At 39.4% G+C, this 26,895-nt stretch overlaps 1 protein-coding gene across 1 annotated transcript in view; it reads right to left on the bottom strand.

Moving 5' to 3' along the window:
• Positions 1 to 570: 570 nt before the first annotated feature.
• Dcx (doublecortin) overlaps positions 571 to 26,895 on the bottom strand; it is an 84,823-nt gene continuing 58,498 nt past the window's right edge. The window contains exons 6-7 of the mRNA XM_085685074.2: positions 15,635 to 15,729; positions 571 to 8,589 (exon numbers count right to left, since the gene is read on the bottom strand). Of these exons, the coding sequence (XP_085541200.1) occupies positions 8,533 to 8,589; positions 15,635 to 15,729 (152 nt within the window). The 3' untranslated portion in view covers positions 571 to 8,532. The remainder of the gene's footprint in view (positions 8,590 to 15,634; positions 15,730 to 26,895) is intronic.

Here is a 26,895-nt window from a genome sequence, read left to right as displayed (position 1 = left end):
CTGTATGGTTCGCCCTTACAGAATTGTGTTGATCAAAGTGGTCCTGAGATCTTAACCTCTTCTCTGTGTGCTATTTTCTCCCACACTTTCACCAACCTCTCCCCAAGCCTTGTTAAGATTTGATGGGAGAAGTGAGTAATTTATGCCCAAGAATGAATCTGATACTTATGAATTCAACATCTATGTGTTCCTTCTCCCAGAGTGACTGTGTCAGTAACTACCTAACGGAGAGTAACAGTGTTTTCAAGAATTGTGAAATCGTTCTACAGTTGGAAAACACAGTAATAGAATTTGTCTCTTATTTGGTGACACAGATCCACCTTAGCCAAAATATTTTATATATCAAAAGAGATTTGCTTCCTGGTCAACTATAGAGATCCAAGATCTTATATGTTCAGTCATGTTGTGCTGTTAATTATGGTGTTTCCATCATGCATTGATTCTCAGTTTCCTCATCTATAAAATTAAGGGGTTGAACAATCTAATGTCTAACTTTCCTTCCAGCTCGGACATTTTGTGGTTATATGATCATTGGTTTGATGATTAAAAAAAGAGAATGCCAGCCAGAAATATTGAAATCAAATTTTATTTTTGGAAAATGACATTACACACATCTTGCAAATGTATACAGAAATGAAAATGCGATGGAGAACAGAGCTTGAGAGCCAAAAAGGATCACAAGAGCAGCTTCTTGGCTGCCCAGCATTGAACACTGCAGATGCACAGTGTTCATGGTTCGCAACACCTCACACACATGGGGGAACTTCCCTAGGCAACCTTGAAGTCCTCAAACCAAAGAGCCCTCGTCAGATTATGGTGGGGGAGATTAACGGTCACGGGAGATTTAAAGGGTCTGCTCTAACCAGCTTACACGGGCCTTGCCTAACATACCAGTCCAAGAGAAACTAGTAAACCAAAAAGAGAGTGTTTTCTTGAAACACTGCCTTCGCATCACTCCCAGTCCAAGAGTGTGCCGTGTTGCCAGGGGGAAAGACAGCAATGCATCTAAATCCATCACGCCATTGCCTTTGCTGGCTGAGGAGTAGCTGAAACCCCTATCTTTCTGCTGCATGTCTCTCTTTTGCTTTTCTTTTTCTCAGAAAATTATTGGTCACCAGCCTTCTGATGTCTTCGTATACCTCAAAACTAATGCAGGGATCAAGGACATCTTTGGGTTGTGTGATTCCAAAAATTATTCAGTTCTATAATGTAATCTGGCAACCAGAGATACTCCCAGTTTTCCTCTGGTGTTTATGTAAAGGAGCGGTGAGTACTTATCACCATGCCATTCCTTGAGAGGTGATCAATAACTTCTGAGAAACAGTTGTAAAATTCTTTTCAACCTTTCCTCCCCTTTTTTGGTTTATTTGCTCTTTGCTGAGTTTACTTGGCAGGAATTCTTGGCCCCTAAATCAGTTATTTACAGTTAATTGTAAGATATCTGGGAGCAGGGAGTGGAGCGAGGAAAGAGGGCCACATGGGATAATATAGTCTTTTCAGAGGCTAAAATGAGTTATTTAAGAAATGTGATGTACAAGACCATGCATTTACTCTCCAAAGGTAGTCACTAGCAAGCTAACACCTCTAACACTACAACCACCAATTACAGCTGTTTTGCTACAGGTACTCAATTCTAACTACAGCTATAGGGCAGAAAGGGGGGGCTGTTTCCATTTTAAACTTTCTCCCTCTGAAAATGGCCATAAAAGCATTTTCTGTACAAGTTTAATGGCACAAAAAGGTAACCAAAAACATTTTAAATTTACTGCACATGAAAAATGCAAACTCCAGTCTCAAACCATGCATTATATGTATACAAGTCGTAAAGGGTTGTTGACTTAATGCTGCAACATAATATACTACCAAACATCGAATGTATTTTAGCATAACCTCTTACTTTCTCAACCCCCTTTAAAAGAATTTATAAAGAAAAGTCACTGGAAAATTGGACAATGCATAAGTATTGCCAAGTAGTGACGTTCTCCGGAATTGTGTACTTTGCTGAATTAATTAGCAGACTTCTTAAGCAAGCTAATTACTCATAAATGGGCTGCCTGTGCTAGATCATAAATAGTTAGTGTTAAAAGGAAAATGTTTAGGTAAATCTAGTATCAGAAGGACAAATGCATTCAACTAAGTAGTTTCTTCTGTATCCTGAATTTGTTAAATACTCTTTTGGCTTAAATTGAACCCAATTGCCTACTAGTCTAGCTTAAACAATTCAACAGGCAGAAAACAGATCATAATGTTATAACAGAGAGCTTAAGGAGTAGTGGTAAAAGTTTAAACAAATTGTTCCTGCTTCCCCTCCGCACTCGGCCTAAGCAAATGACAAGAACAATTGCCTGTGGTCTCTCATGATATTATATTGCAGCTTTTTAAAACTATGAGTAAATTAAATGAAATCAACTAAGACTATCAAGCCAATTTGAATGGATGGGTGGATTTTTTTCCTGTTCAGTTGATTATGTATCTGAGCACACTACAGCGTTGCACGAAATGGCAGACTAAAAATGAAACACAAAGTGTTCTGTACAATGCTTGCTGAGAAGGTAAAGACCTAAACATCCATGAGCTGCGAGAGCGATGTTCGAAAAGATCTGCTGAGACTAAAACAGAAAGGAAGAAAGGGCCAGAATCGCATTGATTTTCTCAACCTACTTGTGACTGAATAGGGTAGGACCTGAAATTGTTGAGACTGAAAATAATTTCTCTTCAATCCCAAGGCAAAACTTAAAAGCTAAGAAAGAGGCATATGCCCAGTGGTGAGTCAAGGAAGAAGTGAAAAGATTTCAAAAGAGAGGGAAGGACTGTATGAATTAAAGAATGGGTGTCTTTTTTTAAAAAAAAAAAGAAAACTATGGAATGAGAGATTCATAACAGTTTAGACTGAGAATGAAAATGGGCACATCGATGGGAAAAGGAAGCAGCAAGTAGAACGACAAAAAGCCACTTATTTCCTCGAGTTATTGCCCAGAAATGAGACATTCCAATGCCTTCACGTCTTTGCTTTAGTTTACAAGATTTTCTTTTCTGACTTCGGTGTTCTATTTGACCTTTTCCAATTCACCTGCCCTTCTAACCCAAGCAGGAAAGTGCCTTATTTTCCAATGAGAATTCTCTACTCCCCTAGATCCAAGTAACTCAAATAGGGAGAACAAAAATTACTTCTAATTCTGGAAGATTTTGACATCAGTAAACTAAGAAACACTTTGCTTCCCAAATGCTAGCCAGTCTCACAGCAGCTTGGTCAAAGCGTGAGCTCTGTATTGATCCTTAAAGAGGAGATATGCGAAGCAAACCTAAAAGGCTAGATGGAGAGAAGAGATGAGGCCTTTGTGTGATGGTTAAGGAAACCCTGTTTTGTAGCCAAGGAAGATGACTCTCTAACCAAAAAGGCAGCACGAAAAGTCAGTGACCTCTCATTGTTCCAGGTGGCCATGCTTTTAAGGAAGAGGAAATTCTGCGGGATTCCCAGAACAGTGAGTGATACTACACATGTGGTTTCAGTAGGGCAGAGGCAGAAGCATGGCAGTTTCTAAATTCCAGACAAGGAAAGAAATTCAGGAATCCTAGCATTTTCAGGGTTCTTATGCTACAAAAGAAGTCCTATATGACCTCTGACATATTTTAAATGGCCAGGTCAAAACTCAATCTTTCTTCTAAATCATAGGACTATAGATACTCCTATTTCCCTATATGAGCTCCAGACATCCCTGACCTTCCTTTTAAAAAAAAATAATTAATTTTATTTTATGTTAATTGGTGTTTTACCTGCATTCATGTCTGTGTGAGGATTTTAGATCCCGGGAAATGGAGCCACAGACAGTTGTGAACTGCCATGTGGGTGCTGGGAATTGAACATGAGTCCCCTGGAAGAGCAGGAAGTACTCTAAAAATGCTGAGCCATCTCTCAAATCCCAGCCCCTGACCTTCTTAGGAAACCAGTTTGAACCTAGAAGCTAAACCTCTTTATATAGGGAAGGCAATGTATAAATGAGGTCTAGATGTGGTTCCAAGTGACTTCGTGTACCCAAGAACAAGCTCCAATCATTGCTTAAAAAAGAAAAGATAGATATCCATTGCTTCTATTTCCATAGCAAACTAGACCGCTGTGAAGAAAGTCAGTGAAGCTACATTGTCATGGGGCTTCTGCTAGAGAAGTCTCGTGACACAGTTGTTTCTGAGGCATCCTAGTCTCTTGAAACATTCTTATCACTGCAGAAGCTCATTTGGGACACAAAGACATGCTACTTCTCCCATCCCAAGGAAATGGGGTTTATATTACTTCCTTGTTTTCTAAAAGGGAAACATATTTGCAATCAAATGTGAGAGGGAATGGTGGAGTCTCAACCTAGGATGTTGAAGAGACTGGAGATAGAGACACAATTTTATGTAGACCAAGCATTGTGTTGCTTGCCTTAAACTGGTGATGGATGATTCTAAGAAGTATCTAGGATATAGAAGCTACACACCCACTTTAGGATTCCTTGGTCATGCCCAACTTGAAAGGGGGAGAAAAGAGAAATTCCTGAACTTGGGTAAACCTAGTAAGAAGTCTTCTAGAGCTCAATTAATATTAATGAGATTCCCGAGATCCTTGCTGCAAGGAAACCCACACGTACAGATCATGTTGTCCTAATTTATGTCATGGAAAACCACATTAATAGGCTACACAAAGACCTAGGATAAAATGTGCAAAGTTATTGTGTGCTATTTTGGTAGAAGCACAAAGAACCAATATTTAATGGTAGCCAGGGCACAGTTTAGTGACAAAACCACTTGTATATACTTGAAAATTGTTTCCATCAGGGCAGCATGGCTATGGGGACATTTGAGATTGAGTACTAAAACAAGACTTGATTATATTTCTCTAGCTTGGCTCAGTACCATATTTTAAAGAAATCGTTGATAGTAGAAATGGTAGCCAGGATAGTTTTTAAAATGTCAAAGAAAAAGTCATCTCAGAAAGTCAGGATAAACAAATATATTGCTCTATTCTTGATTTCTTATTTTCTCTGTTCTGGAAAGAAGAAACCACTGTCTTATCTTGAGAGAAACAATGAGTGTGAAATGGCATAGAAGGAAGCTGATAAGGAAAAAAAGTAGTCATTTTCCATTCCATTTGAACAGAGAAGTAGTTTGGTGGGGGCGGGGCTACTTCAGTGGGGGCAGGGTTATTGAGAGATTTCTCAAGTCGGGATTTCTCTGGTCCTCCATGCCTCTCTCTCTTCGGGGCTGTCTGCAACCCATGTGGATCAAACAATGAGAATGTGAAGAGGAAGGACCAGATTCGGTTGCTGAGATGAACAAAGTAGCATATGAAACCAGGATGCAACAGGACCCTGGGAAAGAAGATTCAGGAGCCTCACAGAAGACAATACAGACTAGTTGGGGGGAAAAAGCCTGGAATAAGAGCCAAGAGGTGTAGGTTCTAATCCCAGCACTGCCAATAGGCAGCTGTGCGACCTTGCAGGGAAGTTACTTAACTTCTTTGTTTCCTGGCCTTAAGGAAATGAAGATTTTGGAGCAGATGATGTGATCTTAAGCTTCCTTCCAGCTGGAAAATGCTATGATTCGGTCTAGGCTAATACCAAGTCCATAAGGACACAAAGCAGTCATGCTAATGGCTATCCTTTCCAAAACAGTTAGGAGAAAAGAAGTTTTTCTCCCACTTTAACTCTAATTACCACTACTTACGAAGTTAGTTGTTCAACCCAGCACCCATATATACATTTCCCTTTGTTGCCCCTATTTCTATTTCTGTGGGGGAGAAAAGTCAGGAGGTAGGAACAAGCAACATAGTGTGTGTGTGTGTGTGTGTGTGTGTGTGTGTGTGTGTGTGTGTGTGTAATAGAGAGGGAGACATGATGGGAAGCAGTGGCAAATGCTTGCTGACTGACCACGCATACGCATTACAATGTGTCTAAAGTGGTAAAACTGGATCAGATAAAACTGGAAATGAGTAAGGGGAATGTATGAGCTCAGTTCTGAAAAAAAGTCACTTGAATATGAACCAGCTCACAATGCTATGATTATTGAACACTTGAGTTTTGAACAACACCAAGCCTTGCCACATGAAGTAGCAGTAACAACAAAATGTTTTCTTAGATGTATATGTGCCTGCCTATAAATGAAAAACATTTGTGAAAGGTTTCCTTGTAGTTCGTCCAAAGGAGGACAGAAAGGGCACGGTTGTTATAGAGGAGTGTCTGTTCTACGTACATTCGAAAGAAACTATGGCCATAGTATTCTCCAGTGGTGTATATGCCACAAGTAAGAAAACACTCGGAGAACTACTGAGAAGCCTGGGCATGAGGAACTTTGAAGTTTCTCTACTCCTACTCTCTCAGTAGATCATTAAGCTGTCTGGATCTCCACGCTCTCATCGTTAATGAAGACAGGGGACTACAAGGGATTTGCTGAAAGACAGACATAGAGTGTGTTGGAAGACCTGGCCCAGAAGATAAAAATAGACCTCCCACCATAATTTCTATCCATCCAGAATAACCAATTTGCTTTAATTAACTCAAACGTTCTGGGAGGCACTAAGAAAATACTGAGCTTCTAGAAAGAAATAAGGGCTAAGTAAATAGGGCTTCTTCATCATTTCATGTGGGTGTAAAATAAAGGCAAGAGCAGAACCTCATTCTGGGTTCTTCAGTGATCAGTTCAACCAGAAACCAGAATTCCCATTATCAACTCTCCTGAACCAAAATAAAAAAATGTTTCTTGTAATTAAGGACATCTGAAAATTTTCAAGGGGCCTCTAGCTACCCCTTCCATTCTACTTCCCCCTACACATTAGCAACGCCACCAAGTTGCCATCAATCAAGTTGAGTTGTTCTTTACTAGTTCCTAATTATGAAGCAGCCTACACACACACACACACACACACGTGCACACGCATGCACACACACACACACACACACACACACACACACACACACACACACACACGAGCCCCACACTCATTCTACTTAGAATGGAGGGACAACTACATATCATTCATCAGCCAAATATCTTTGCTTTGAATGTTGCATCTTTCATACTAACTGAGCAATTACAAAGAAATAAAGGAAATCTTCCTAACTATTAAAATCAAACACAGACTTGGCATGCATGGCTTTCACCTAAATTTAGTCGTCTTGGCTATTATGGGCTATGATTACAGACAGAAATCAGTGTTATAAACCTCAAAGAGCGAGAGTTATTTCAAGTGATCAATCCTTAATAAAAAGAAACCCTTTCTAGTGTTAAAGACAAGTGAAAGGTCTCTGCATCTTCAGTATGAAATATCAGGATTATAGATAAAAAAGTTACTTAAAATATGCCATAACATTTCATTTAAAATATAATTAGAACGTCTGGTCCACGTTGAGATTATTACTGTAAGTGTAATTGTTAAAAAGGTATCAAAAGACTGATTCTATTGAATTGGCCTCTAGTCATTGTGTTCTCTCCCGGAGCTTTCTGTTTGGCAGTGAGAGCATGATTTCTAAACTACAGTATTCTTCTGCATTTTTTTTGGTAAATTTTCTGCTTGTGTTTTTTAGACAAAGAAAAAAATCACCAGTTTATAAAAAAGGAGCCTGAAGAGTTTTGCTCCTGAAGTACAGACTTGCGTTTTTATAAAAAGGATATGGTTTCTTGCTATAAAAACCTACCAAAAGGTGTCAGACCTGAAAACAAATTCTCACAGTGTTTGTAGTGTTGGTTGCTTACAAGGCATTCAATAGAACAGAGCTAGATGGATACCATACTATTCATGTACCACTTTGTATGTCAGAAAGCCTCCTGGAGGAATCAGATATGTGACATCACTCAAACTGAACAATTGCTTATTGATTCCAAATTTCCCCAGCAGAGGGGTTGACCAGGAATCCACTGTGCTTTATAAATCCTACTACTGAAATCTGGGCAGCTTTTCACCCAATTCTACCTCATCTCTTTCAGCTATAGTCCTAAGCACATGGTGTCACGTTATAAGTAGCTGGTGTTTCTCCTCCTTGACAGACAGGATTAGTGCTAGACAATACACTGGGGGCTCAATTAAGGGCAAAGAGTGAGGCCAAGGATCTGACTTGCCAGGCTCCTGAGATACTCCAGCATTCTGAAGATACAGAAGCAAGGGACACTTAGGTTTTTCACTCTTAGATCTGCATATGAATGTTTCCCACACACACAAACATTTTAAGTGATATGTATGTAAACAGTCTTCCACATAAGAAAGACTAGCATCTGAACAAATTGAGTGGGGAAAGTACAAAGGCCCCTAAGCATTCAGTAGAAAGGTCGTGAACTAGCACATTTTGCAGTTCTGGAAAGTCACTCAAAAGGATGCTTATCAATCTATCTCTCATAATTGGTAATTGTGAATTAGTGGCCCAGAGGAGAAGTCAACAAGAAAATAAACCCTACGTACTACAGAGTGTTTCTGAAAAAGAAGAACAACAACAATAACAAAAATGTTTAAGCACCAATAGCCTTGTTGGTCACTTGAGCGAATGCATTCTGCTGTAATGACAGGTTTCACATGGAATCGCCCAGTGAATCAGAGTCATCCAGTGACAGTGGGAGGTACAAGTCCTGTAAGAAGAGAAGACACAAAGTTAACTCTCCTGTACTTGGTACCTTGAGTTTTGAAATGGTTCTACTTGTTTGAAATAGTATTTTTCTGATTTTGTTTTTAAAATAATTAATACATTCACAGGGAGCTCTTAAAGTACATGAAGAGATAGCCAGTATTCTATATTAACGTGTTTCTTACTCAACTTCCCTTAAAAGTTAATATCTTGTAGATTGGTGTGTTCTCATTTGATTCTTATTCTCTCTCTCTCTCTCTCTCTCTCTCTCTCTCTCTCTCTCTCTCTCTCTGTGTGTGTGTGTGTGTGTGTAAGAACTACAATGCTGAGGGGGCAATACAATAGCAAAAAGCACTTATAAAATTGAATTGAAGCAAAGCAACAGACAGCAGAACTGACTCTGTAACTGGATTTGATTCTCAAACACGTGCCTACAGTGCAAATGGCTCACCAACAAAAGCGTCTTTGAGCTGCAGACTCACAGACATGCGCAGTGGGGCTTTGAAATTTTGATCCTCCATAAATATTATAACACTCTCAAAATCAACTTTTTCGGAAACTCTGGAAATGAATCAAAGGCTTATAATAAAACAAGAAGCATGTATTCAAGAAAAATGGCTGAGTTTAAGTAAAACTAGTAAGATTTTTGGTGTCCTGGCTTGCCCTGTTTTTGCTTTCCCTCTACCAAACTCCACAGTATCTTTGAAAGCCAGCAACCTCCAATAGTCACCAAACCTGTAACCTAAGAGCCACTGAGTAACACAGTTAGGGTGGGAGAAACCACAACATCTTACTTCCAGAGAATTGTCGTGTTGACCTGAGTAGGAACTTTGTGGAAACTCCTTCTCACAGGATTCAGTTCAGAGAACACTTGCTACAATCAGCATTTTCAAGAAGCATCAATCAATACAATTGCTTAAAATTATAACATCATAGCCAGGCTTGGTGTCATGTTGCATGCCTCTAACCCCAGTATTTGGGAGGTAGACATAGGTAGATATTTGTGAGTATGAGGGCAGTCTGGTCTTTACAGCAGGTGCCAGGTAGTCAGGGCTACATTGTGATACTCTATCTAAAAAAAAAATGACTTTCTGTAAAGTATGATTGTGTTCAGGAGTAAAAGTTGGGGTAAATAAAACATCTAAAGACTCTACAAGGAAAAACTGTAAAAATTAGAAGTCCATGGGGAACTTTGAATCTCTCTAACATATATTCCTGGGAATCCAAGTAGCGAGCTACAGGTTAGTTACTGAGTGCCTCTGTCAGCCCAAGTGACTTTGGGGTCCTGTGCAAGCAGAAAATAAAGGCTAAAGTACAGTTGCCAACCACTTGATAGACTGTTGAAGTCATGACACAACATTCACAGAGACCATCAACAACCAAGGTCATCAACAAATCAAAACATTTAAGGAACTCGAGAAAATCCTTTCGAATCCAAATTTTTACTATAAGAAGTAAATGCAGGCATCCCGAATGGAACATGGACACAGAGTTCACTGCTGGAATTCATGTCCTACAACAAATATTAAAAAGAGCTCCTCGAGGGGTTATGATAATAATTCAGACCCACATTAATAAAAAAAATCGGTAAGGCAAATTTACAAATATATTCCAGAGACTGTATACACTGTTTTGTAATTCTTTTCATTTAATGTTGATTGAAAATATGTTCATATTTTATCATATAGATTTGACATTTATAACATAAGGTTATAGGATACATATAGATAATAAAAATAATTGCTATAGAGAAGCAAATATCTATGGAATCTTATAATTATTTTCTTGTATAAGAAGGGCAACTAAATGCACTTCCTTCATAAAGTTTTATTTAATTCAGTCACTTTGTAGATGAGATTTGTATATATGTTTATAAAGATTGTCTTCTATGTTCATATAACCTGTCTGTTATGACGTATCCATAGATATATACATTCCATTTTCTCTACCCCTCGAGTCCTTCTGGCAACCACTGTTTCATTCTCCATCTCTAGGTATTTGATTTTTTTTTCTTTTAAAAAATTCCACACACAAGTGAGATCATGCAATAGTTTTCTGTGTCTGGTTTATTTCAAATGACAACTGTACGATCTGGTAATTACAAAAATGTGTTGATGGACATTTTGTGTATAAAGACATAATTTGTATGTTTATAAGAGGCCCAAGGAGGGGGAAAGAAATGGTGCTACACTGTCGCAAAAAAAAATTAAGACAGAATTTAAATAAAGTTGGTATTAATCTAGATTATATCAAGAAAGCAATTAAACAATTGAATGTTGAGCTGAATGTTGAAGGCTACTGTTTCACCAGGATATAAAGTGACCTTTATATTATTCATAGGCTTGTATATTTCCTGAGAAACACTCATGGAGTTCACTAAATTTCAGTATCCATCTCATTTCTTGTCTTTTAACAAAACTCAGGAAAATAAAATGTAATTATTGGCCTCATAGTTCAAAAGATTTTAGAACTAGAAGAACAGGTAAAGATCTTGTAGTCCATCTCAAGACGCTAAGGGTCTTGCTTATTGGTCTCTCATTATTCAATTTGAGGTATTGAAATTTTCAGTTAATGTAATTGGGTTACTGTCGGGTTGCCTATCTTAATTCCACCAGTTTCTGTTTCACATATACTGACACAATGTTCTTAAGGGGCCTATATATATTTATAAATATGTTTTATGGAAGTGTTAGCCCTTCCTTTTGTCATCAGAAATTTGATTTTTCCCTAGTAACAAATTTGCTTTAAGTTCAGTAGTTTTCTAATATTTGTATTGTCATCATAGCTTTTAGCTACAGTGTGCTTTGTATTTAGAGCTGTATATTTATTCATTCATCTTACCCACTATTTTGTATCGTTTGATCTATATCTTCCCATTTTCTTCATCACTTTTCCCTGTGATTCTATTCTCTGCATATTTGAATCTTTTAGTCTATATTGTTTCTGTTTTAGACAACATAAAAACGGGTCATGCCTTCCAAAAATGATTCTGGCAATCACAGGCTTTTAATTTGAGTTGGTGATTAATCTGTTATGATTAAATCTACTAATATTTAAAGCAATTAATGATAAATAGGAATTATACCAGGTATCTTATTCTTTTCTGTCTTTCCTCTTTCACTCAGTATTCAATTCTTGGTTTAGTGTTAAATGCATTTTGTCTGGCATTGTTGATTGTTTTTAACTATCTTTTATTTTTAAATGGTATCTAATAGCTGTTTGCTTGGTGGAAATAATTATACTAGATTATTGTTGCAGACTTTACCTCAAGAATATGAGGAGAGGTTAAGGGTAGAATTGTGAAAACTCTACTTGCAATGGCTGTGACTTAGAAATAGTAAAGATCAGGTCATGGGGAGAATCATTAGGAATAAACCTGTAAATGAACTGCTTCTATACCTCTATCAGTTCATTTTATATTGAAAGCCTGAGGGGGTTTGTAAGGGAAGAACAATGTTCAGGAAAAGTAATTGCCTCGGCATTCTGTTTTTGTTGATTGATATGTAGAAATAACCGAAACGCAGAAACACACATATTGCTTAACAACACAAATAATTTGCACCTGAAATTCATTTGCTTAGTCCCTTGGAGCCCTACAGAACAAAATGTTTGTAGCAAATACAGCTGTGCTGGCAATACTACTGCATTAGAGAAAACAAAAGTCAGTCTTTGGTCCAAGGAGCTTATAGTCCAAAAGAAGTCTGGAAGGACATTGGGGAAACCTAGCTTCTAGTTAGGTTTGCTATTTTTCCAACACACCCTGTGCTTTCTTAGTGGTATAGCATTGCTCTTCCTGATGTTTTAAAGCTCCGGCGGCTGTCTCACCAGCCTTTTCAAAGCTTAGCCAGTCTTCAAGGCTCCAGTTAAACAGCACCTCTGTGAAGTCTTTGCCAGTTCCCATCTTCCTTGGGTCCCCATCAAATGTCCTCCCCCCGTTTTGTGCTCTTCCTTGTATTACCCAAAGCCACATAAATTCTAGCGAATGGTGCCTGTGATCTCAGGACAAGGCCCCTACTTTATTCATTAAATGTCTTTCTGACCAAAGAAATGTAGAAATAGAAGTGAGTGCATATTTAAACGATGTTAGTTATATGTTCAGGCACTATATCAGATAAATTTTCCTTTCGTTGCCATTTTGCAGAAAATTCTTCAAGTTTAGAATTGTGGGTGAAATCACTGTTCTGAAAATCATTTTAATCTAAGAGTTCGTCTACGTTTCTACATTTTTAAATATCTTTGACCTGGGATTAGTTTCAAAAGCAGTCTTCAGTAAATATTTGTTAAATCATACCAAGGCTGTCATTAATCTCTTAACTTTTGCCCTCATCTGTAAAATGGGAAGGCTAGCTATCTGTCCTTTGTCTTTCACAGGGATATTTCAAAGAGAAGCAAGAACATGGTTTGTGAAAGGTTAAAGCATTATGGAAATAAAAAATGAAATGTTGTTCTCATTAACTACCTTAAGATGTACTGCATGTCCGTATTGCGGCACTTGAGTATGCGGACTTTGGCTAACCCCATTGCAGCTGCATTAAAGAGGATTCTCCATGAGCTGCCTAAGAGAAGCCAAGCATCTGATTACAGCTTAGAGCCCCAGCACAGCAATCAAAAGTTACCAAGGGGATGCTAGGACATCTAGATTGTTTCCAGTTGCATAGGAGGAAAGAGATTGCCTCGGCCACCTGCTTCCTGTCTCCACCATGACTCACACCTTTCATGTCCACTTGGACAGAAGTTCAGCTGAGATCTGTTCTGGCCACTGCCCAGGGAGATTGGTGCTTCTAAGGCTCAGGTAGCAAGCACGTGAAAGGACAGATGCAAAGCTCAGACCTGAGATTAAGGAAGGACTGAAACAAGGTCTCAACACACTTTAAGCTTATTCCAAAAAGTCAGCTTAATCTCCAGTGTTGACCATGTAAATGGGAGGCCATTGCTTCCTGATAAGATGCACAGAAAGGTATGTACATCTTCATTTCTAGAATGTACTGTCCTGAACGATAAAAATCGCAGGAACCTTTCCAGGTCAAAAAATACTAAAAGAACACTGCCAGTGAATGTATTACTTGATCCTAGATTAGATCCTGGACCAAAAAAAGAATGTCACTGAGCAATTGATAAAATTGGAATACAGACTATAACCACTTTATATCTTTCTTGACTAACTCTCATGATGTTGAAAATTGTGCCATCGTTATAAACCATTTTTGTCCTTAGGAAACCTACATCGGGTGTTCCAGTGTAATAGGGCATGCAACTTAGTCTCAAGTATCTCAGAAAAATGGCAAAAAGTAAAGGTTATATGTATTCATATACATATATAGAAAGAAAAAGAGAGCACCAAAAACAAGGTAAATGGAGGAAAACAGAAATGACTGACAAATGCGCATTAAGAATGCATAACTCAATAAAATCAATAAAAATAAAATAAAAAGGAATATAGGATCGCTATTATTATAATTCCTCTGTAAATTTGAAGAGATAAAAAATGTCTTTAAAATAATATTATACCAAAGTCTAGAAGTATATTTAATTTGAAAGTTTGATTAGAAAAGTACATAAACCGTGTTTGCTTTTCAGTTTTAAGAAAAATTAATCTTAAGAGTGCAATATACTGAGAACTCTACAGAGAAGATAACAACACAGCCCTGACAATTCTCCCACCTATGGCAGTGACTAAATTTGTTTACAGAACTCTGTGGACAAATAAGCAAGTCACAGGTATCTACAAGTTCAACCAGGAGAAACAAATTCGATAATGCCAAAACTCACCTGAACGATTAACAAAGAATGGATTCTCAACCTAAGTGAACTGGACGTACATGGCAGTTGAATGATACAAATGTGCAGGGAAAATGCCCAGGATGCTTCTGGCGCTTAGGGAAAGGCTGATGGAAAGTGCTGGCATTGGCGTAGAGCCCACTTCCCAGAAAGGAATGTAGTTGCAGAAAGGCATAGGGTGAAGGCACCCTAAGACGGAATGTAGTCTAGAAGGATCTTCATGACACTGAAATTTCAGAGAGTTTGCTTCCATCTTGTAACATCTATATTAACAAATTTTTCTACATAGTAAACAACCAAAAACTGACTGGCAAGTGATTTTCACCCATCTTACAATCTCCCACACGGACTACAGAGACAGTTGAGCATTTTCTGAAATCCAGTAGATCAGGAAGGACAATAAAACGGTGCTGGTCAGGACCAATATAAGAAATAAAAGGGGGTCATTAAAGAAAAGGAATGAGTATTATCAATAGCAGGGCATGCAAAAACCAAATTAAAGCTAAAAGCAAGCTAAAAGTGTGCTAAAAAAGATAATGATAAAACGTATCAGATAGTGGTATGCTATGAAATATTTTGACGTTTTACATGGTGTGTGCGTGTGTGTGTGTGCACTTTCATGTACCACAGCACACATACAGAGTTCAGAGGTCAACATTTAGGAGTCACTTCTTTCCTTCTACCATGTCTTTTCTGGGGACTGAGCTGAAGTTGTCATGTTTGGTGACAAGGGTCTTTACCCACTGAGTCATCTCTCTAGTCCTGCTGTTAAGTATATAGCAATTGACTTTCTATGGAGAAAAATAAAAGTCTTGATTTATTTGCTGGTTTCTATGGTCCAAATAATTCTGCTGTGACCAAGCTAAGGTTAAGTGCATGATGTCACTACACATACAGGTAAAAAGCAAGGTATAATGTGTGTGTGTGTGTGTGTGTGTGTGTGCGTGTGTGTGTTTGTGCGCACCCATGAATGTGCACGCATGTGTGTCCAGTTAGTATTATGTAATTTGTATTTATGTTTTCAGGCTTGACCATTTGGTATTGGATAATCAATTGATGTGCTCTTCCTTGAGGAATACTATTTTTTTCTGCTCTCAGCATTCCTTTGTTTCCTGTCGGAATTCTTGGTACTTCAACTTCATGGAGTCAACAAGAGTAAGTTCTGACTTCAAAATGAGCTCTGAAAGTACAGTGGGTGAGCAAACCTCTATGCCACCTTTTAGGAAACTCTGAGTGCAAAGGAGTTTAGTAAGGTATAAGAGACATAATACCTTGTGCTTCCGAAGACTTCCCGGACTTGTAGGTGTAGAGATCGGAGACTGCTTCGACTTAGGTGTTGACAGCTGACTGCTGGAGGTTCCATTTGCTAACGCAAGGCAAGAGAAAGGGAAAAATGAAAACCAACAGCGTATAAAATAGCACGTTCTTGCTTCTCCTAAGACACTAAGAGCATTCAAACAAGGTACAATATCAAATGATTAGATAGAAGCAAACTAAAGTGAAAAGAAATTCATTCATCCAATGCCCCAAGAACTGCTGTCCTCAGTTAATGGTGTCCAGCACAGAGCAAGGCATCCAGAACCTTCACCCTGCCCAGTGCTTCTCAGTAACAGGAATCTACTTCTTTTCCAAACTTTTTCATTTTAATCACCAGATTTGATCTTCACGTCTCTGTGAGGTAGTTCGAGAAAGCATTACTTTATTTTTTGAGCTAAGAAAGATAAGACACAAGGAATGCATGTGTCTTACATTAAGGGGAAGAAATATGAGCACTTTGGGCTAGGATATATCCCCTTTGGAGTCAGCTAAATGAGACTGATGTATGACAGACCCACTATCGATTTCCACACTGTCTTATTCACCTCCTCGTCCTTTACTACCACGTCTTTCATAGAAACCAAAGAAAGAAGGAAACAACAGAACAAAGAAATCACACAAGGAGTTCTTCCCAGAGAGGTGAGTGGGTGCTAGCCTGGGCAGCCTGCCTGCCTCTCCGGGAAGGGAGGACAGCCCTTCCCCCCTCAGCTTCTGCGGCAGGGTCTTCGGTGTTCCAAGGGACCCCTCCCCTCCCCCCACTGCTGCGGGCCCTTTGTCTCCTGAGTCCTGGGAAGACCAGCTAGCCCTGTTGCCCTGCTGAGCAGTTCTTCCCAGAGAGGTGAGTGGGTGCTAGCCTGGGCAGCCTGCCTGCCTCTCCGGGAAGGGAGCACAGCCCTTCCCCCCTCAGCTTCTGCGGCAGGGTCTTCGGTGTTCCAAGGGACCCCTCCCCTCCCCCCACTGCTGCGGGCCCTTTGTCTCCTGAGTCCTGGGAAGACCAGCTAGCCCTGTTGCCCTGCTGAGCCGTTCTTCCCAGAGAGGTGAGTGGGTGCTAGCCTGGGCAGCCTGCCTGCCTCTCCGGGAAGGGAGGACAGCCCTTCCCCCCTCAGCTTCTGCGGCAGGGTCTTCGGTGTTCCAAGGGACCCCTCCCCTCCCCCCACTGCTGCGGGCCCTTTGTCTCCTGGGTCCTGGGAAGACCAGCTAGCCCTGTTGCCCTGCTGAGGAGTTCTTCCCAGAGAGGGCTGAGGTGCTCTATCCAGAGAGTGCTGTGAAGTCCTACCCAGAGAGTGCTGAGGAGTTCTATCCAGAAAGTGCTGAGGAGTTTCATCCAGAGTGGGGGAGATGGGCAGGCGCCAATGCAAGAATTCCTCCAACAACCTGAAAGGCAACATGACATCGCCAGAATCCAGGGAGCTCGAAACTAGAAGAATTGAACACCCTACTCCAGAAGAAATAGAAGAAATCGACTCTAAGCGCTTCTTTATGAAAATAATAGAGGAACTTAAACAGGAGGTGAAAATCTGCCGTAAAGAAATGGAAGATAAGTATAACAAAAAAATTGAGGAAATGAGTAAAGAATTGGAAGAGAAATATACCAAAAAGTTTGAAGAAATGAGTAAATCCGTAAATGAAATTCTGGGAAACCAAGAAAAAACAATCAAACAGGTAATAGAAACAGTTCAAGATTTGAAAACTGAAATGGAGTCAATGAAGAAATCACAAACCGAGGGCCGGCTGGCTATGGAAAATCTGGGTAAACGAACAGAGACTTCAGAAACAAGCTTAACCAATAGAATACAAGAGATAGAAGAAAGAATCTCAGACTCTGAGGACACCATAGAGAAATTAAACACTCTGTCCAAAGAAAACAGCAAATCCAACAAATTCTCATCACAAAACATTCAGGAACTGTGGGACACAATAAAAAAACCAAATCTAAGAATAATAGGAGTAGAAGAAGGAGAAGAATTGCATTTCAAAGGTCCAGAAAATATACTCAACAAAATTATAGAAGAAAACTTTCCCATCCTAAAGAACGATATTCCTATGAAGGTTCAAGAAGCATACAGAACACCGAATAGACTGGATCAGAAAAAAACATCCCCTCGTCATATAATAATCAAAACACAAAGCATTCAGACTAAAGAAAGGATATTGAGAGCTGCAAAGGAAAAAGGTCAAGTAACTTATAAAGGTAAACCTATCAGACTTACACCAGACTTCTCGATGGAAACCATGAAAGCCAGAAGGTCCTGGATAGAGGTACTGCAGAAACTAAGAGACAATGGATGCAAACCCAGACTACTTTACCCAGCCAAGCTATTGTTCACTATCAACGGAGAACACAAAATATTCCAGGATAAAAACAAATTTAAACAATACGTAGCTACTAATCCAGCCTTACAGAGAATACTAGAAGGAAAATCACAACCCAAGGAATCCAACATTCCCAACACTGCCTACATTAACTCAGACATCTAGCGACCCTTCACAAACACAACTCAAAGAAGGAAAACACATATACGCTACTACCCAAAAAAATGACCGGAGTCATCGATCACTGGTCATTAATATCACTTAATATCAATGGTCTCAACTCACCTATAAAGAGGCACAGACTTAGAGATTGGATACGAAAACAGGATCCAACATTCTGCTGTCTACAAGAAACACACCTCAACCACAAAGACAGACACCTACTCAGAGTAAAGGGTTGGGAAAAGGTTTTCCAAGCAAATGGACCTAAGAAACAAGCGGGTGTGGCCATTCTAATATCTAACAAAATCGACTTCAAACTAAAATCAATCAGAAGAGATGGAGATGGACATTTCATACTCATAACAGGAACAATTCATCAGGAAGAAGTCTCAATCTTGAATATCTATGCCCCTAATATAAAGGCACCCACATATGTAAAAGAAACTCTTCTAGAACTCAAGGCAGTCATCAAACCACACACACTAATAGTAGGAGACTTCAACACTCCTCTCTCACCAATGGACAGGTCAAACAGACAGAAACCTAACAGAGAAATAAGAGATTTACTGGAGGTACTGAATCAAATGGACTTAACAGACATCTATAGAACACTCCACCCAAATAGGAAAGAGTATACCTTCTTCTCTGCAGCTCATGGAACCTTCTCGAAAATTGACCACATACTTGGTAACAAAGCAAACTTCCACAGATACAAAAAAATATTAGTGACCACCTGTGTCTTGTCAGATCACCATGGATTAAAATTAGAATTCAACAACAATGGTACCCCCAGGAAGCCAACAAACTCATGGAAGTTGAACAGTCAACTACTAAATCACCCCTGGGTCAAGGAAGAAATAAAGAAAGAAATTAAAGTCTTCCTTGAATATAATGAAAACAAAGACACAACGTATTCAAACCTATGGGACACTATGAAAGCAGTGCTAAGAGGTAAGTTCATAGCACTAAGTGCCCACCTAAAGAAAACAGAGAAAACACACATTGGAGACTTAACAACACACTTGAAAGCTCTAGAAAAAAAAGAAGCTGATTTACCCAGGAGGAGTAGAAGACTGGAAATAATCAAACTGAGGGCTGAAATCAACAAAATAGAAACAGAGAAAACAATCCAAAGAATCAATGAATCAAAAAGCTGGTTCTTGGAGAAAATTAACAAGATTGACAAACCCCTATCCAAACTAATCAAACGGCAGAGAGAGAACTTGCAAATTAATAGGATCAGAAATGAAAAGGGGGACATAACCACAGACACAGAGGAAATTCAGAGAATCATTAGATCTTACTACGAAAGTTTATATGCCACAAAGTTGGAAAATGTAAAAGAAATGGACATTTTTTTAGATAAGTACCATATACCAAAGTTGAACCAAGAACAGGTGAACAATCTAAATAGACCTGTTAGTCGTGAAGAACTAGAAGCTGTTATCAAAAATCTTCCTACCAAAAAAAGCCCAGGACCAGATGGTTTCAATGCAGAATTCTACCAGAACTTTCAGGAAGAGCTAATACCTATACTCCTTAATGTATTCCACAATATAGAAACAGAAGAGTCACTGCCTAACTCCTTTTATGAAGCTACAGTTACCCTAATACCAAAACCACACAAAGACACAACCAAGAAAGAGAATTACAGGCCAATCTCACTCATGAACATCGACGCGAAAATTCTCAATAAAATACTGGCAAACCGAATCCAAGAGCACATTAGAAAAATTATCCATTATGATCAAGTCGGCTTCATTCCAGAGATGCAGGGCTGGTTCAACATACGCAAATCTATCAATGTAATCCATCATATAAATAAACTGAAAGAAAAAAACCATATGATCATCTCACTAGATGCTGAAAAAGCATTTGACAAAATTCAACACCCATTTATGATAAAGGTGTTGGAGAGACTGGGGATACAAGGATCATACCTAAATATAATAAAAGCAATATACAGCAAGCCGACAGCTAACATCAAACTGAATGGAGAGAAACTCAAAGCCTTTCCACTAAAATCAGGAACGCGACAAGGCTGTCCACTCTCTCCATACCTCTTCAATATAGTGCTTGAAGTTCTAGCAATAGCAATAAGACAACATAAGGGGATCACGGGGATTCAAATTGGAAAGGATGAAGTTAAACTTTCGCTATTTGCTGACGATATGATAGTGTACATAAGCGACCCCAAAAACTCTACCAAAGAACTCCTACAGCTGATAAACACCTTTAGTAACGTGGCAGGATACAAGATCAACTCCAAAAAATCAGTGGCCCTCCTATACACAAAGGATAAAGAAGCAGAGAGGGAAATCAGAGAAGCATCACCCTTCATGATAGCCACAAATAGCATAAAATATCTTGGGGTTACTCTAACCAAGGAAGTGAAAGACCTATTTGACAAAAACTTTAAGTCTTTGAAGAAAGAAATTGAGGAGGATACCAGAAAATGGAAAGACCTCCCCTGCTCTTGGATTGGGAGAATCAACATAGTAAAAATGGCAATTCTACCAAAAGCAATCTATAGATTCAATGCAATCCCCATCAAAATCCCATCAAACTTCTTCACAGACCTTGAGAGAACAATAATCAAGTTTATATGGCAAAACAAAAAACCCAGGATAGCCAAAACAATCTTATACAATAAAAGAACTTCTGGAGGCATTACCATCCCTGACTTCAAACTCTATTATAGAGCTACAGTATTGAAAACAGCTTGGTATTGGCATAAGAACAGAGAAGTCGACTTATGGAATCGAATAGAAGACCCAGATATTAACCCACAAACTTATGAACACCTAATTTTCGACAAGGGAGCTAAAGGTATACAATGGAAGAAGGAAAGCATCTTTAACAAATGGTGCTGGCATAACTGGATGTCAACCTGTAAAAAAATGAAAGTAGATCCATATCTATCACCATGCACAAAAATCAAGTCCAAATGGATTAAAGACATCAACATTAATTCGTCCACTTTGAACCTGATAGAAGAGAAAGTGGGAAGTAGTCTACAAGATTTAGGCACAGGAGGCCTCTTCCTAAGTAGGACCCCAGCAGCACAGACAATAAGAGAAACAATGAATAAATGGGATCTACTGAAACTGGGAAGCTTCTGTAAAGCAAAGGACACTGTCAGTAGGACAAAAAGGCTGCCTTCTGACTGGGAGAAGATCTTCACCAACCCCTCATCAGACAAAGGTCTGATCTCCAAAATATACAAAGAACTCAAGAAACTAGGCACTAAAACTCTAATTAACCCAATTAAAAAATGGGGTACTGAACTTAACAGAGAATTCACAACAGATGAACTTCGAATGGCCAGAAGACACTTAAGGTCATGCTCAACCTCCCTAGCGATCAGGGAAATGCAAATCAAAACCACTTTGAGATACCATCTTACACCTGTCAGAATAGCTAAAGTCAAAAACACCAACGATAGCCTATGCTGGAGAGGATGTGGGGTGAGGGGAACACTCATCCATTGTTGGTGGGAATGCAAACTCGTGCAGCCACTGTGGAAATCAGTGTGGCGGTTTCTCAGGAAACTGGGAGTCAACCTCCCTCAGGACCCAGCAATACCACTCTTGGGAATATACCCTAAAGATTCCCTAACATACTACAAAAGCATTTGTTCAACTATGTTCATAGCTGCACTATTTGTAATAGCCAGATCATGGAAACAACCTAGGTGCCCCTCAATAGAAGAATGGTTAAAAAAGGTGTGGAACATATATACATTAGAGTTTTACTCGGCGGTAAAAAACAATGACATCTTGAATTTTGCATGCAAATGGATGGAAATAGAAAACGCTTTACTGAGTGAGGTAAGCCAGACCCAAAAAGAGGAACACGGTATGTATTCACTCATAAGTGGATTCTAACCATAATTAAAGGTCTTTGAGCCTATTATTCGTGATCCTAGTGAAGCTAAATAAGAAGATGAACCTGATGAAGATTATTTAGCTATCCACCAGGAGGTAGGAAATATACATGAGTCCCAGGTAACCTCGGGTGCATGGGGGGGTGGGAGGGTCGATGGAGGGGGAGAGGACTAGAGAGAAGGGAGTAGGGGAGGAACGGGGAAAGCTTGGTGGCCGGGGATGGGGGGGGAGGGAGGTAGGATAAATAGGGATCAGGGAACAATATATTTCAACTAAGGGAGCCATTTTAGGGTTTACAGGAGACGTGATTATATATGGGATCCCAGGTCCAAGGAGAAATCCCCCAGATTGCTCTCTGGACAGAGGAGAGGGTGCCTGAATCGGCCGTGGCCCATGACCATACTGATGTATATTTTGCTTATCACCATAGATCCTTCCTCTGGCGAAGGACGGCTATGCAATCGGAGGCCCACATTGGAGGACCGGATTGAGCCCCCCGAGGTCCGGAGGGGGAGCGGAAGGAGGAGGAACATGAAAAACGAAATCAGTACTGCGAGGGATGCTATCACCCACTGATACAAGGGAACGGATCTGATGAGAGTTTACCAGGGCCAGCCGGACTGGGACTGAACGAGGACGTGATCTAGACAGATTCTCGGAATTTGGCCGGATTCTCTGACTGTGGCTGGCCCGGGGTCTTTCTGAAAAGCCATTGACTATGACACTGGGACCTGTTTCCTCTGCATATGCTGGATTTTGGGGATCCAGTCTGTTTGGATGCTAGCCTTCCTGGACCTGGAGGGAGGGGGAGGGAGCTGGAGCTTCCCACAGGGCAGGAAACCCTGACTGCCCTGGGGGACGGAGGGGAAGGAGGGGGGGGAGTGGGGGGAGTGGGAGGGTGTTGGGAGGGGGGGCGGAATTGGAAACTTTTATAATTTAATAAAATTTACTATAAAAAAAAAAAAAAAAAAAAAAAAAAAAAAAAAAAAAAAAAAAAAAAAAAAAAAAAAAAAAAAAAAAAAAAAAAAAAAAAAAAAAAAAAAAAAAAAAAAAAAAAAAAAAAAAAGAAATCACACAAGGAAAGAAACAGAAATGAGAATGAAGTAAATTGGAGAAATAGAAAGTAAATTTTAAAGAAGAGCTCAAACGTACTAAAGTGAAGCTGAAGAGAAAATAGATAATAGTAGAAGGTCTGTAATGGAGACAAGAAAGAAAAGTAGATTAGAATAAAGGACTGCAAACAGAGCAAAATGTATAGAGACCTGGAAATTAATTCTAGGTAACTGTGAACAGCACCAAGATACAGCCCCAATCTGTCTCCAGTTAAGAACCTGATAGAAACGAGATGATTGAGGTTCTAACATCTCTGTTTTCCACTTCAGTTTCAAGCTGTTTTCCATCCCCCTGTTAATGAGCACTTTTAATATGAAAAAAAGAAAGGTGTCACATCAAAATGTGATAATTAAATGGTTTTCCATGACATGTACTGCCTTCTCACATTGAAATATTTTTTTAATCATAGGACCTACGTTGTTAATAAGATATTCTGAAGTATGCAATTAAAACAGAGGGGAGTGACTCAGTAGTGCACAGTGGAATGAGGCAGGGGGAGAGAGAACACTTAAGTACAAAGATTGCCTAAGAATATTGTGGTTAGTCCCACAGACACGGTTTAAGCTTCTATATCATAACTATTCCCTGATTATATAATCCTCTCCACTGCTTATGATAATATTTCCCTGTTTTCGAAAACACACCCATCAATGGAAGACACAGAAGTTGCACCATTGTGATGGCTGCTGAGACTATCTATGTTTAAATGAGCTAAAAAATAAAATAAAACCACTTGGGAACCCACTGACTGACTTTATTCCGTTATCTTTCATTTACTTCTTGAGAAGCTTTCCTCCTTGTCATTTATACCATTGGCTAACAGCCATGGAACACCACCTATGAGACAAAGATTAGATATTGGGGTGTCAGAAAAAATACATCACTTCCTCGGGGAGGGGGAGCAAAAGCAAGGATTAAGTCAAGTAGGTATGTAGATAAAGGCCTGCACTGGATATTATTTGAGCCCAAAGGAAAGAATTTGTAATAAGGGGAATTGGAAGTAAAGAAGAAGCAACATCTAAGTATTTTGAAAACCAAATCTGGACTAGGGAAATGTCCAGAGTCTGAAAGTAGACTCATGGATGCCAGAGACTGGGGATGGGAAAAGGCAGGGAAGTGGAATGCTTTTGCTAATGAATTGGGAACTCCATTTTGGAGTCACAGTTATTCTGGCATTAAATCATAATAATTGTGACAAACTTTATAGCTAACTAAAATCCACTATGTGCTTTAAATTAGTTCACATCAAAAAAACTATGTTTAAGAAAGTAAATTGAAACTAGCAAAGTAAAGAGGAGAGAAAGTGTTATTCTAGGCATTACAATTGCACCAGAAGACAAAAAGGTGTGAAAGAATACAATACGTCTTCAAAGTGCAAGTAGCTGCCAATGGCTCAAGGGTTTGGTCACAGGAGGGATACTCAAACAATACAGCAGAAGACTAAGGATGTGAGCCAGATTTTGGTTGGTTTGTTGTGTGACCCACTAAGATATTTGGGGTAGCTCTTGGGCAATGGAATAGACCTGTAATCTCAGCCCTTGACAGTCTGAGGCAGAATGATGGCAAATTTAAGGCCAATGTGGTCAACTTAGCTGCACCTCAAGACTTTTCCAGCAATTTAAGGGCTAGGGAAGGAACTAGGTAGTCCTGGATTTATTTTTCAGTTTATAAAATAAAAGTTTGGGTTTGATTGCTAAAGAGAAACCTCAGGAGCATTTGAAACTGAAATTCACACAAGCAAATTTAAACTGAAAACTTACTCCAGCCTCTGAAAATGAAACTAGGAATGGATAGGATGGGTTCAGAAGAGAAGCAGACACAACAAAAGATACAGCAGTGGCCAATTAGTTTTCTTAACTCCAACTAAAGCAATATGGAAGGAAAATAGGGACTCTTGAGTAGATAGAGTTTTGGAGGTCAGACAAGGAGAGGGTATTGTGTTCACTTATTCTGTGAGCCAAATAAAGAATGCTACCTGTACCAAAATGCAGTGTTTAAGTACCAGAGTTTGCTCTCTGAAAATTAAATGACATGCTCTAAGAAAGGCAAGACTGGGGTACTGCAAAAAGTCACTTATTCTCTGTAGGAAGGAAATGAAGGAGTTAATAGTTGAAGAAGTTAATGGACTGTCTACATCGCCCAAAGGCTTTCCCAGCAGAACCTGGCAAAAGCTTCCAGAACGGAGCAGTCATAGAGACCTATGCAAACGAACATAGTCAAGCCTTGCCCCAATGCTCTATCTTGAGGTCTGAACACTAGCAAGGTTGAGTTTGGACCTTCATTCCATACGGTTGCTGTATACTCTAGACATTCTCCTTTTCTCATACTTGTCCCCCAACTACGAAGGGTGGCTACTCTGCTCCAACATTAAAATTCCCCTCTTCATTTTCTCATTTATATGAGAATGAACTCAGTGACCTTGACAAAACATAGAAAATTGTCACTCACAAGTATGTACGTCTGTCAGTTTTCGTTTACTGAGTACAGATCTGAGTACAAGTTCTTCAATTCCCAGATCTTTTTCTCCGTATCCTCAAAAACTCTTCTCAACCAACACTTATGATGTACACAAATATACACTCCATATATGCTTTTCTCTACAGTCTCTGATTTGTTTAAATGATTATATACAGGAGTGATATACTGTTTTCATGTCCCTACATACTGAACCAATCTGAAGTTATCCATAAAAGATAAAGGCCTTCATCATTGACCTCCTACAAGTATGGGCATGGGCTTTTCATCATTTAACTGCCATGGACGACCTTGTTGAAGAACTGAAGATATGTTCCCATACTTTCTCAGAAATTGCTGATGGGGTAAAAATCTGAAGATGGACATAAAGAAATGAGACTTACAGACATGAACTAGCAAACTTAAAGAACCCCTGCACTTAAAACATAGATCAATTTTTTTTATATATTTTTTTTGAAAGTAATTTTATTAAATTATAAAAAGTTTCCATTTATGCCCCTCCTCCCAACACCCTCCCACTCCCCCCCTCCCTCTTCTCCTCCCTCTTTGTCCCCAAGGGCAGTCAGGGTCTCCTGCCCTGTGGGAAGTCCAAGTTCCTCCCCCCTCCCGACACTGGGACTGGTTTCCTCTGCATAGATCAATTTTTTTACATGCACATTTTATCTTTACACTGTGAGAGAAACTTTGAAATGACACAATTTTGTACGGATTCTAGAGCAACTTCTTACAAATATCAAATAAAAGAAGAAGCAGGATGCAGTGGAGATGCTGTCTGGTGAACTTTGTGTGTGCTTTTGGACTGGCAAATCCTGAAAGAACAGTGGTTCTCAACCTGTGGGCCATGACCATTTTACAAGGGTAGCATATCAGAGCTCATTCATACCAGATAAATACATTACAATTCATAACAGTAGTAAAATTACAGTTATGACCTAACAATTAAATAATTTTATGGTTAGGGTTCACCACAACATGAGGGACTGTGTGAAAAAGTCCAAGCATTAGGAAGGTGAAGAACCACTCACTGCTCTAGAGAGGCTATCATATTGCCTTTTATCTTAGGAGTGATTGGAAGCTTCACCACTGATTGAGAGCCCCCCTTCCCCCTACTATCATTTTTAGCTCTCTAGTAATTGGGGAGCATCTCACTGACTCTTGTCTTTCCTAGTCCACAGAATCACAAAAGTGTCTCACTGCTCTCAGCTTTCTATATAGACCAAATCCTCTCCTGCCTTCTAGTAGAATTCATTTTCCCCTGTACAATG

Source organism: Myodes glareolus, chromosome X (genome assembly GCF_982192425.1).
Source record: "Myodes glareolus chromosome X, mMyoGla1.1, whole genome shotgun sequence".
In the NCBI taxonomy this organism is placed as follows: Eukaryota; Metazoa; Chordata; class Mammalia; order Rodentia; family Cricetidae; genus Myodes; species Myodes glareolus.
This window is presented reverse-complemented; position numbering and strand designations above follow the sequence as displayed.